We start from the raw sequence: 12,448 nt of genomic DNA, 5'->3' as shown, positions 1-12,448 counted from the left end.
CATTCTAGGTAACTACAGTTGAGATGAGTGGCCAGCAGTCTTCAGAAAACCCATGTTCGATATTAGGTTCTTAAAGGGCAAAGGCTAAGTAAGGTCAGAGTTTTAGTTTGTTATAGTCATTTGCACATAAATTCATATAATAAACAATTGCCGACTTCCAAGAAAGCCATCATTTGAGAGGGACCTGTTTAATGAGGGCAAGGACAAGAACGATGGAGAAAGGGCAAGCACCCCTTGGTGTAAAATGGGGGCCATTGAATTCTTGGAGAGGCGGGGACTGTCATCATTGTGATTATGTGTGGATGTCTGTAAGTCGTGACAGGGCCACAACAGTAACACTGACAGCCTTTCTTGCTGTGACACAGATGGGTATAGTAAATAAAGGTCCAGGAGTCATGGGCTATTTCCAGAGCTGTGATGGTCAACCCAGAGAGGCAGAGTATGCAGCTAGCAAAAATTGGGATATGCTAATGACGGGACTTCAGGCTACAAAGCAAGGCTTAAGGTGATGATTACAAGCAGAGCAGGGTAATGTGGCAGGGTGGGTGATAGGGCTTCGGCTGGGATTTGAAAATAATTAGGAGCGTGGCTGGATAGCATAGCCAGATAATGTGGCTGTGGGGGAGGCATAGCCCCGGCACAGTACGAAGATGATGAGTATCAAGGCTGAGCTGTCCACTCCATCGGCTCTCTGCGCTGTGACAAAAAGCTCTGCTGGCTGCTGCTGTAGCTGGGGGTGCTTCCAACGATAGGACTTATTCACTAATTACCACACAGGCAGAGAGCGCAAATAGAGGTAGAGAGGCACACAAGGATGAAGCAACAGACAGAAACGTGGTCCGAAGAGATTTGACTGGCAGCAATATAATAGAAGTGGGCCAAGGATGAGAAACAATAAACTCGATGTTATCTCCTTAAGACCTTCCTGCAAAAGCTCCAGTATTTTATTGTAAAGAATTTCCTCCAGTAATTTATTAAACTTATATGCTATTAAATACTAAAACAAGTAGCAACCCTGCAGCAGTTATGTGAATTGGTGTTAGTTTTATAATTTCTGACTGTCTGCAAGGCAATAAAGGTGTCTGAATGTGATTTGATGCGCAAGTGTCTGAATGTAATTGGATGAAAGAGTCAGGTGGTGGGTCCTGCGCAAACGAGCATGTTGCGAAAAGTGAATGAGCCATCTTGTTTATGGAAGTGCGCAGAACGAGTTGAAGACTGCAAAAAATATCAGTGATGTGATCCTTTAGTCAAAGTCGACTCGACTATCATCACCTTAGCGTCCAATACAAACAAATCAGAAGTCGTTCAACCCCTAGTAGATATTCATGGAATAGTGCCAAACCTTTGGTTCATAGAGTATAGGTTGGGTTGTTTGTGTTCTTTGATCAAATAAAAAATACAAAAAAATACGTGTGGTAGGCTAGGTAAGGGTTCCCTTTATGAAAAGTTGCTTTCTTGATGATCTGCCATGGGATCAGTGCTAATCTTGCAATTATGCGAAATAGCCCATGACTTCTTCTGTATAAGCCATCATGGACCATCTGATCAACACAGAGTGTACACCTCCAGCCCAAGTTGTCAGCTGTGGGAGACTGCATTGCCCCACCCATTCAATCCCCATTCTTATTTATCTGCATTTCCTGGGGCCGTGTGAGTTCATTCCCCTGTCGCTGCGCTCTCCTTCTCTTGTTCTTCTCTCTCCCTCTTGCTTGTTTCACTCCTTGTTTCCGGGCAATTGGGTCTGCTGCTGCTGGTGGTGGGGGGGTATGAGGTTGGGTGGAACTGCTGGGAAGTTTGTGTGTGTGCATGCACATATATGTATGCGTGCATGCTGGGAAGTGAGCTAATAAAGGACGGTGATCCATGAAAGGCCTTGAGCAAAGACACAGTCAATTACCTAATGCCTGGACCAAACCGCAGGGCCCACGCGCACTCTCTCTCCAACAGGCAGCACACACACCTCATTTACGTATACATGGAAAGGGGGCAATGGAGGGCATAACTGGGAATTGTGTTGGTGTGTGTGGGTGGGTGTACACATGCGTCTGATGGAGAGCGACGATTTATTAAATTGCTGTCACTTTTGACAAATTTGTGCAACTCAAATTGAAAGGGCTTGACTGCACCGAGTCTCTATTTTTCCTCTTATATTTGAAAGGATAGTGTGTTACACATCAGGCAGGAGCCCTGGCAACCCCTGAATCAACCTTAGTCTATTGTTTATATCTACATGAATTGTATGTGTTTCTATATTAACCACAAAGCTTAGCAATAGCCTCTATCCAGGTGAACATGACTTAACAAATTAAATGCCAGCAGTTTTTCAAAAATAGGGAGATCTGGGTCTCAGCCAGACTTAACCCTCTTCTTTCATCAGGAAAAAAGTGCATTTCTACCTTTTACCGTTCTTGAGTAAAGAGCTGTTGAACATAGTAAGTTTCTTGAAAATACCTGTTTCCAAGAAAAACAGAAGAGCTTTTTGTGAAACGATGCATTTCAAGCAGAACTTCCACTTTGATTCTAATTTTTTATTTTTATTTTTTGCTTTTATGATAGCTCAAATATCTAAACAATGCTTTCCTACTATGACAATACAAACAACACAAAAAAGGGTATTTTGATAGCAAAATAAGTTTAGTATATAGTATAACATGCATTTTCAAATTGTTGATGCATGGACTGTTCATAACTTTTATGGACAGAATTTCTAGGGGCAGCTGAGGCGTATAGGGGGTCCGGTTTGGTGGCCTCCGTAATTCAATCTTTGCTTTTTGCAGATAATGTGGTTCTGTTGGCTTCATCAAGCCATGACCTCCAACTCTCACTGGAGCGGTTCGCAGCAGAGTGTGAAGTGGCTGGGGTGAGAATCAGCACCTCCAAATCTGAGACCATGGTGCTCATTCGGAAAAGGGTGGAGTACCCTCTCCGGTTCAGGAATGAGATCCTATCCCAAGTGGAAGAGTTCAAGTATCTTGAACACTTGTTCCTACCCTCACCTATAGTCACGAGCTGTGGGTCTGTGGGTTTTGACCGAAAGAACAAGATCCTGGATACAAGCGGCCGAAATGAGTTTCCTCCGCAGGGTGTCAGGGCTCTCCCTTAGAGATAGGGTTAGAAGCTCGGTCATCCGGGAGAGGCTCAGAGTAGAGCCGCTGCTCCTACGCATTGAGAGGAGCCAGATGAGGTGGCTCGGGCATCTGTTTAGGATGCCTCCTGGACGCCTCCCTGGTGAGGTGTTCTGGGCACGTCTCACCAGAGACCCAAGGGACGACCCAGGACACGCTGGAGAGACTACGTCTCTCGGCTGGCCTGGGAACGCCTTGGGATCCCCTCGGAATCCCCTGTGTGTGTGTGTGTGTGTGTGCGTGCCCGCGCGTGGGACTTTTGTGGGTTCCCATTCAGCAGACGACCAGCCATGAACAGCCCCACCACTGCTTGATGCACCTAATTGATAAAAAATACACAATTAGCATAAAAATCAAACATTATTGCTGCAGTGTGTAGTGGAGGAAAAATACTTTTTTTACCTTTCTTGCCAACAGGTGTGGGAGTGTATCTGCTGCTGGATGCACCAACTGCAATTTATATAAATATGTACAATTACCACAAAATATTCATGTTGTTGCTACATTGCGATGACGAAAGGTAAAACACTACATTACACACATCACAATGAACATATTTTTGTGCACTACTGTTTATAAATAAAAGAACGGCAAAAAAAAAATCTATCCAATTCATCTAGCTATCGATGCGCGAGGTTTTTGTCTACATGATGCATGATTTGTGTAGTATCGTAAGACAAACTGTCGTGCTTATTTGTGCACGTTGCATGACATTCTCTCAGGCTATGGACGCTAGCTTTGAAATTAGCTTTGAAGTTAGCAAGTTCTTACCTTTTCCGTGACTTTCTGGGGGCTCAGGGAAGGACATCCTTCTGCTCCCAGATAGGAATGAATCCGGATCAGGCTCATTGTACTCCCGAGTCCGAATGCCCACGTTTCCAGGGAAGTGGACCGTGATATGGTCACGATGGTACGTCCTCATACCTTTTGGCGTTAGCAAAACTCTGTTTTGGAGTAAGCTGTACGTATTTATCAGTGTTTTTTTTGCTTTAAATGTTGATCACCAGCTTTCTTTTAACGACGGTCCGACAACTCCCCACCAAGCCCACATGGGCCCTCAATGGATGTCGTCTTCCTGCAAACGTGCTGACAAAGCTCTGATCAAAGCCACTGCTGCCATCTAGTGTCGATATACTAAAATCCTTCCCTAGCCTTTGATTCTTATTGTGAAGCTGCACTAAACCCTCAATTTAAAAAAAAAAAACCCCAAAACAAAACAAAAAACCCCCCACAGAAAACGTGTTAATACGTCTTTGGCACTAAATAGATGGATTTGTGAAAACGTATTAATAAGTCTCTGGCACAAAATGAGGTAAGATGTTGCATTTTAAGCTACTATTATCTCTGGGCTCTTCATCTGACGGCAGTGTGGTGGATATCTTATAGTCAATAATTAGGTATGAAGTTGTTGAAATAAATAAACCTTAGTACATTTGTATATATAATTGCTAACCTACCTTCTGTTGGTATCAGTGTATCCGCACTATGTGAGGTTCTTGGCATTTTCTGGATGAGGAAGGGCATGACTGCTATGGTCCAAATGGCGCATACTTTCTGGTCCTCTGGTTAACAGAGCAAAATACAATACAAAAAAATATTTAAAAAAGTGTAAGGTAAAAAAAAAAAATTATACGTATATGCACGTTCTACTACTTGTCAGTGACACATTTGTGTCCTCCAGAAATAAATATGTATACAGTGGGTACGGAAAGTATTCAGACCCCCTTAAATTTTCTGCTCTTTGTTATATTGCAGCAATTTGCTAAAATCATTTAAGTTCATTTGCCTCAACATTTTCCCTCAATGTACACACAACACCTCATATTAACAGAAAAAAACAGAATTGTTGAAATTCTTGCAGATTTATTCAATAAGAAAAACTGAAATATCACACAGCCATAAGTATTCAGACCCTTTGCTGTGACACTAATATATTTAACTCAGGTGCTGTCCATTTCTTCTGATCATCTTTGAGATGGTTATACACCTTCATTGGAGTCCAGCTGTGTTTGGTTATACTGATTGGACTTGATAAGGAAAGCCACACACCGATATAAGACCTTACAGCTCACACTGCATGTCAGAGAAAATAAGAATTATGAGGCCAAAGGAACTGCCTGAAGAACTCAGAGACAGAATTGTGGCCAGGAACAGATCTGGCCAAGGTTAAAAAAAAAATTCTGCTGAACTTAACATTCTTAAGAGCACAGTGGCCTCCATAATCCTGAAATGGAAGACGTTTGGGACGACCAGAACACTTCCTAAAGCTGGCCGTCCGGTCAAACTGAGCAATCAGGGGAGAAGAGCCTTGGTGAGAGAGGTAAAGAAGAACCCAAAGATCACTGTGGCTGAGCTCCAGAGATGCAGTCGGGATATGGGATAAAGTTCTAGAAAGTCAACTATCACTGCAACCCTCCAGCAGTCGGGGCTCTATGGGAGAGTGGCCCGACAGAAGCCTCTCCTCAGTGCAAGACACATGAAAGCCTGCATGGAGTTCGCTAAATACCACCTGAAGGACTCCAAGATGGTGAGAAATAAGATTCTCTGGTCTGATGAGACCAAGATAGAACTTTTTGGCCTTAACTCTAAGCGGTATGTGTGGAGAAAACCAGGCACTGCTCATCACATGTCCAATACAGGGTGTTTTTAGCTGCAGGGACAGGATGACTGGTTGCAATCGAAGGAAAGAAGAATGCGGTCAAGTACAGGGATATCCTGGACGAAAACTTTCCCCAGAGTGATCAGGACCTCAGACTGGGCCCAAGGTTCACCTTCCAACAAGACAATGACCCCAATCACACAGCTAAAATAACAAAGGAGTGGCTTCAGAACAACTCTGTGACTGTTCTTGAATGGCCCAGTCAGAGCCCTGACTTAAACCCAATTAAGCATCTCTGGAGAGACCTGAAAATTGCTGCGCACCAACGTTCACTATCCAACATGACAGAACTGGAGAGGGCAGAGGATCCCCAAATCCAGGTGTGAAAAACTTGTTGCATCATTCCCAAAAAGACTCATGGCTGTATTAGCTCAAAAGGGTGCTTCTACTAAATACTGAGCAAAGGGTCTGAATACTTATGGCTTTTTAAATAAATCTGCAAAACGTTTTTTTCGGTCAATATGGGGTGCTGAGTGTACACTAATGAGGAAAAAAAGAACTTAAATTATTTTAGCAAATGGTTGCAATACAACAAAGAGGGTTAAGACCTAAACAAATTTAAGGGGGTCTGAATACTTTCCGTTCCCACTGTAAATGCATGATCAAATTAACCATAATAAAAAAAAAATGCATAGTATTATGTTGAGTTGATTGCATATTTCCATCCATCCATCCATTCATTTTCTGAGCCGCTTCTCCTCACTAGGGTCGCGGGCGTACTGGAGCCCATCCCAGCAATCATTGGGCAGGAGGCGGGGTACACTCTGAACTGGTTGCCAGCCAATCGCAGGGCACATACAAACAAACAACCATTCGCACTCACAGTCACACCTACGGGCAATTTAGAGTTGTCAATTAACCTACCATGCATGTTTTTGGGATGTGGGAGGAAACTGGAGTGCCCGGAGAAAACCCACGCAAGCATGGGGAGAACACGCAAACTCCACACAGGCGGGGCCGGGGATTGAACCCAGGTCCTCAGAACTGTGTGGCAGATGCTCTAACCAGTCGGCTACCGTTCCGCCTTATTGCATATTTAATGAATACAATTTAAAAAAGTTTAAACTACCTTGAACAGTGGAAAGATTGCATGTTTGTCTCCCTGCTTCCTAAAATTATATTTGAAATATACAAATTTAAATTACAAGGTTTTCACACACTGTTACAAGTATTTTGGCCCATTCCTCCATGCAGATCTCCTCTAGAGCAGTGATGTTTTAGGGCTGTCGCTGGGTAAGACAGACTTTCAACTCCCTCCAAAGATTTCTATGGGGTTGAGATCTGGAGACTTGGTTGGCCACTCCAGGACCTTGAAATGCTTCTTGAAGGAGTGAAGGAGTGGCTTCTTCACTCCTTCATTGCCCGGGCGGTGTGTTTGGGATCATTGTCATGCTGAAAGACCCAGCCACGTTTCATCTGCAATGCCCTTGCTGATGGAAGGAGGTTTTCACTCAAAATCTCACAATACATGGCCCCATTCATTCTGGATCAGTCGTCCTGGTCCCTTTGCAGAAAAACAGCCCCAAAGCATGATGTTTCCACTCCCATGCGTCACAGTAGGTATAGCATTCTTTGGAAGCAACTCATCATTCTTTCTCCTCCAAACACGACAAGTTGAGTTTTTACCAAAAAGTTATATTTTGGTGTCATCTCACCATATGCCATTCTCCCAATCCTCTTCTGGATCATCCAAATGCTCTCTATCAAACTTCAGACAGGCATGGACATGTACTGGCTTAAGCAGGCGGACACGTCTGGCACTGCAGGATTTGAGTCCCTGGCGGCGTAGTGTGTTACTGATGGTAACCTTTTGTAGCGGACATGCGCGCTGCAACTTTGAGGCGCCACAGAGACTCGCGACCACCTGAGAACCCCCACTCCTCCACCCTGCCCTACTGTGAGACGGCGACTAGGACAGGGCCTGGTGTACGTCAAGTGGACCTTAACCTAATTAGCAGTTTCCCATCAAATCTTGATTCCTGTCTACAAAAGACTCCTTCCCCGACCAAAAGACTGGAGGGACACTCCCTTCAAGCAGACTATGTGGTTAATATTCACCCATGCGCGTGAGGTGCCACCCACTGGCATTGAGAGGAACTGCAAGCAGAACTTGTGGACGTGCCTTTGATGTTTGTTGATGGAAGATAACATGTCCGCTTTTATATCTTGCACACTCTGTAGAAATATTCCACATGTATGCCGTGGTGTCTGTGTCCCCATTCTCACTGACAGGTCCTCTGCAAGATTTTGAAAGCGGTTCATGATTTGAAATCAAACAGTACGAAATGTTGTATTGAACAATAAGCAACCCATCTGCCACGACCAAAGTTTAAACAATGATTCTACGCGTGAGTGTACAAAGTTGGGAGTGTTTGAGATGAATATTATTTTAAAAATTTACTCAAATTTGCAAACAAGATTCAGGCTGATGGGCGTGGTCTTCTCCAAGTCGGCATTCCCTCTTCCTGTGATTTCTTCACACTAAGCTGCTTACCTATTCCAGATTCAGTCTTCCCGGCCTGATGCAGGTCTACAATTTTGTTTCTGGTGTCCTTTGACAGCTCTTTGGTCTTGGCCATAGTGGAGTTTGGAGTGTGACTGTTTGAGGTTGTGGACAGGTGTCTTTTATACTGATAACGAGTTCAAACAGGTGCCATTAATACAGGTAACTTGTGGAGGACAGAGGACCCTCTTAAAGAAGAAGTTACAGGTCATTGAGAGCCAGAAATTGTTTGTAGGTGACCAAATACTTATTTTTCACTATAATTTGCTTATAAATTATTTTTTTTAAAAAAAGACGCGATTTTCTGGATTTCCTCCCCACCCCCCTCCCCTCATTTTTTTCTCATCGGTGAGGTATACCTTCGATGAAAATTACAGGCCTCTCTCATCTCAAATTGCACAATTGGTGGCTGACTAAATACTCTTTTGCCCCACTGTATATACACATACAGTATGTAGCAGAATACTAGCTATGAAAGTCACGACTACTGTATTCCTCCATTGGTATATTACAATGCTAGTGAGAAGAGCATATATAGCTCCGAAATGCAAACAAAAAAAAAAACATAGATAACCAGAGCCAATGAAGAAAAACAATTGGGAAAACATGATTTTAAAATAGATATGAAAAGATAAGCTATCTAGGACCAGGTAGTGACATTCCTCAATACTTACAATTTTAGGGACCTGCTCAACATATTGAAATCCAATAAAATAACGGTATTGAGTATTCTACCTTGAAAAAGATTATGTACTTTTTTGAGTGACACCGTGAGAGGCAATATATTGTTGTCTTTGTAGTTTGCAGCGGTGTTGAAGTGTACATGAAGCAAGCGAATTAAACTATTTTTGTTTTGCATTATCCTTCCTAAGAGTAGAGTGAGATCTGCCTGATTCTGTACAATTTGAATCACTAGCTGTTATTTCACCTGGCATTGCTACAAGTCATTGAATTTACATGTCAGACACTCTCGTGATTGTCTGTGCGGCTTCAGTTGTTTGATTGAAGCTGTGCTAAATACCAAGGAAGAGCACAGTGGTGAGAAAACTGGGTGGTCTTTTGTTCTGTTGCCAGGAAAATTACAGCGTGAGTAAGATCAAACTGAGGGTTAATATGACCACTTCACACAGAAACTGAGTAGATTAGCCCATGAGTATTAATGAGGTTCTAATCAAGTGTTTAACAAAGTCACAAATACACTGCAGCTACACTTGTTACATACATACACACACACTGTTCTTAATTACATGGAAAAGCTTGTGACACTGTTAATAAGAAATGTGTACGAAAGCAGTCTTAAAATAATTACCAAGCGTACACCCATTAAGTTTCATAATAAGGATGTGTTCATTTGTTACTTAAGGTTGAATGAATGTGCTTGTGTTAATTGTAGAGAAACATTATTAGCACACATAAACTAAGCAGTAAAAACTTAACGAACACATACACAATTTGAGGTCCACTAGATTATTATTTTTAACAATCTACCTTTGCAAAGACAATAATCCACACTTGAAGGGTATATGCATTTTTCTAAATGTATTATTATTCATGTGGTTTGCATTCGGCAGGAACTTCAATGCATCATACTTTGTTTTTCAAATATTTTGGCCTCCAAGTGGTATGACAGTCAAACTGAACATTAGGGTGTCTGCAGGTTTCAGGAAGTAGAATATAAATTTTCCAAATAAAATACAGCAATGAAGTTTTTGTCTGTGGCTTCTTTAAGACCTTTTGACTGATAAGGATTGTGACCAAATTCAATGTAAGATTTATGGATCTGGATTATTTTTGTTATTTTAAAATCAGATTATTTCGACACAGTTCTTTTACTGGATCTGTTATACTGTGCTGTTTCATCTAAGGGCAGGGGGTTTGTGGGGGTTGAATTGTGTTTCAGGCCGTCCTGGAATTCGCTTGTTGTCCCTGTGCTTGTGTGGGTTTTCTCCGGGTACTCTGGGTTCCTCCCACATTCCAAATACATGCATTGCAGGTTAACTGAAGACTCTAAATTGTCAGTAGTTGTGAATGTAAGCATGGATGGTTGTTTGTCTCAATGACCCCTGCGATTGGCTGGAGACGATTTCAGGCTGTACACCGCCTCTCGCTCAGTCATCTGGGATAGGCTCAAACTCATCCGCGACCTTAATGAGGACAGGTACTATAGAAAATGGATGAAGTCTACCTAATGTTGTGGCCAATGTGTGGATGTATTCTTTGCAGTGCACAACAGACAAGGCTAAGGAAAAATTAACTTGTGTGACTCACTGTGTGCCACTGTAGAATCGCAAATCACTCTGAGCCTCTTCCAGGTGTGCGTACGAGTTCTGCAGACTTACAGTCTGCTCAGGAAAACGTACATTTTGCTCCCACATCTCTCCGGGGTCTCTGATCTGGACCTGAAATACCCAAAGATACTCACAAGTATCACATAATAACTGTTTTTCTTTGCTTGAGCCTCTCCTGACTCAATCTTTGTCTGAACCCTCTCCCACTAGTGGTGATGGTTTATAGCTAAAAAGCAAATGCTTTCATAGTACCGATGCTCAAATACAGATGTTTGTGGATCAGACCATGGCTGTGTGATATTTCAGCTTTTCTTTAATAAATCTGCAAAATTTCAATAATTAATTTTTTTTTCTGTCAATATGGGGTGCTGTGTGTACATTAATGAGGAAAAATAAAGAAAAATGATTTTAGCAAATGGCTGCAATATACGGTAACAAAGAGTGAACAATTTAAGGGGGTCCGAATACTTTCCGTACCCACGGTATGAACTGAAATCACCTCCTTTGTTGGGTTTGTCGATTATCACCAGAAATGTTTTCAGGTTTTTTATTTATTTATTTATTTTATTTTTTAATGCCACGACTCAATGCATACAGTAGGGTAATTTGGCAGGTTGTGTGATAGGACTTCGGCTGGAGCTAGAGATAACCCGTAGCTGTTTTACTCAATTTGTTGCATTCAAATTCATGTGGGAATTTTGACATCACTTGATAAATTATGACTCTAGTCATGTCACACTTTTCGCTTGCAATTTAACTTTTTCTTGTGTGTGTCCCTAATACTACTTTTTGTACAACAGATTACTTGACTAGATACAGTACAAAGAAAAATGCATAATGATTTTGCATAACTTTTTAAAGCTCTGAATACAAAGTTCTTCAGCGTAAGTGAAAATGCGCCCACTAATGTGCAACTTGTAAAATGTTCAATTAGACAATACAGTACAATACATACTGTTTTTGCGGAGATGACCTTGTTGGCAGTTAAAAAGGCAGGTTGGGGAGAAGACAGAGGGAGGGGCAAATGTGGGGAAACCTGTTCTTGCGCCTATCGCTATGGGATCATTGGTCTGGCCTGACCACTTCCGCAGCCTGCACCTCAGCCTTATCCATCATTACCAGATAGTTATCATGCTAGTTTAGGGTGAAGGGCTGATAGTCAAGGAAGAAAGAAACGGGGTCTGTCTGCACTAATTATACAGAATATATCAAACATTGGAAAGCTGAGCCAGCTGGCTGAAGTGACAACACAGTACAACAGCAAAAAAAACAAAAACAAAACACAATAGTCATTTCCAATTAGCACATTCATTGGGCTTTTCCGACATATGTGACCCATGCGTACAAACGTAAGAACAGGGGTCACCAACCTTTAATACTCAAAGAACAATTTCGACCGTCTCCCACAGAAAATAAACACCGGGAGCCTCAAAACGCTTTTTACATATAAAGTTAGGATAACACTGCATATATCGTTTTTTGTTTTTTTCCCCCAGTATGTATAGAAAACCTACAGTTTGTTGCATTTAGGAGATCAATAAACTGCTACAGAGAACACACAATTGTATTTCTGCATGTAACAGAAAACATTTTGAACTCTGGAAAAAAAGCTGCCTGATTGAAGCTTTCTTTCAAATAAAATAGCCAATGTCTATTTGAATCTTCCTCTAATGAATTTAAAATTAATTAAATTGAATTTAAAATCTAATTAAATTAAATTTAATTACTTAAAATAATTACTTTACTTGGCTGTTGTGATTTTTGCTCCTGAACCTCAGTGGACAGCTTCAGCACATCAGGTCTGTAAATTTCACCTTCATTTTCATACACGATTCTAAGCTGTCATCTGTGAGGCGGGAGTGATGTTTGT

General features: G+C 41.8%; 1 protein-coding gene across 7 annotated transcripts in view; it reads right to left on the bottom strand.

Annotated features, from left to right (window-relative positions):
• spata17 (spermatogenesis associated 17) overlaps window positions 1-12,448 on the bottom strand; it is a 66,473-nt gene that overhangs the window by 18,378 nt on the left and 35,647 nt on the right. The window contains exons 8-12 of one of the 7 annotated variants that reach the window (XR_009787457.1): window positions 10,559-10,689; window positions 4,586-4,690; window positions 3,900-4,072; window positions 3,531-3,578; window positions 1-3,447 (exon numbers count right to left, since the gene is read on the bottom strand). The exon at window positions 1-3,447 is cut by the window's left edge and continues 359 nt beyond it. Coding sequence is in view for 2 of the 7 variants with exons in the window: in XM_061765873.1 (XP_061621857.1) it covers window positions 4,612-4,690; window positions 10,559-10,689 (210 nt within the window). In the remaining 5 variants the exon portion in view is untranslated. Of the gene's footprint in view, window positions 3,448-3,530; window positions 3,579-3,899; window positions 4,691-10,558; window positions 10,690-12,448 lie in introns of all 7 variants that reach the window. The other 6 variants (XR_009787456.1, XR_009787459.1, XR_009787458.1 and 3 more) reach the window with 6 other exon arrangements.

This window comes from Phyllopteryx taeniolatus, chromosome 2, assembly GCF_024500385.1.
Source record: "Phyllopteryx taeniolatus isolate TA_2022b chromosome 2, UOR_Ptae_1.2, whole genome shotgun sequence".
Taxonomy (NCBI): Eukaryota; Metazoa; Chordata; class Actinopteri; order Syngnathiformes; family Syngnathidae; genus Phyllopteryx; species Phyllopteryx taeniolatus.
The sequence above is the reverse complement of the archived record's forward strand: the minus strand, read 5'-3'. Positions and strand labels throughout refer to the sequence as shown.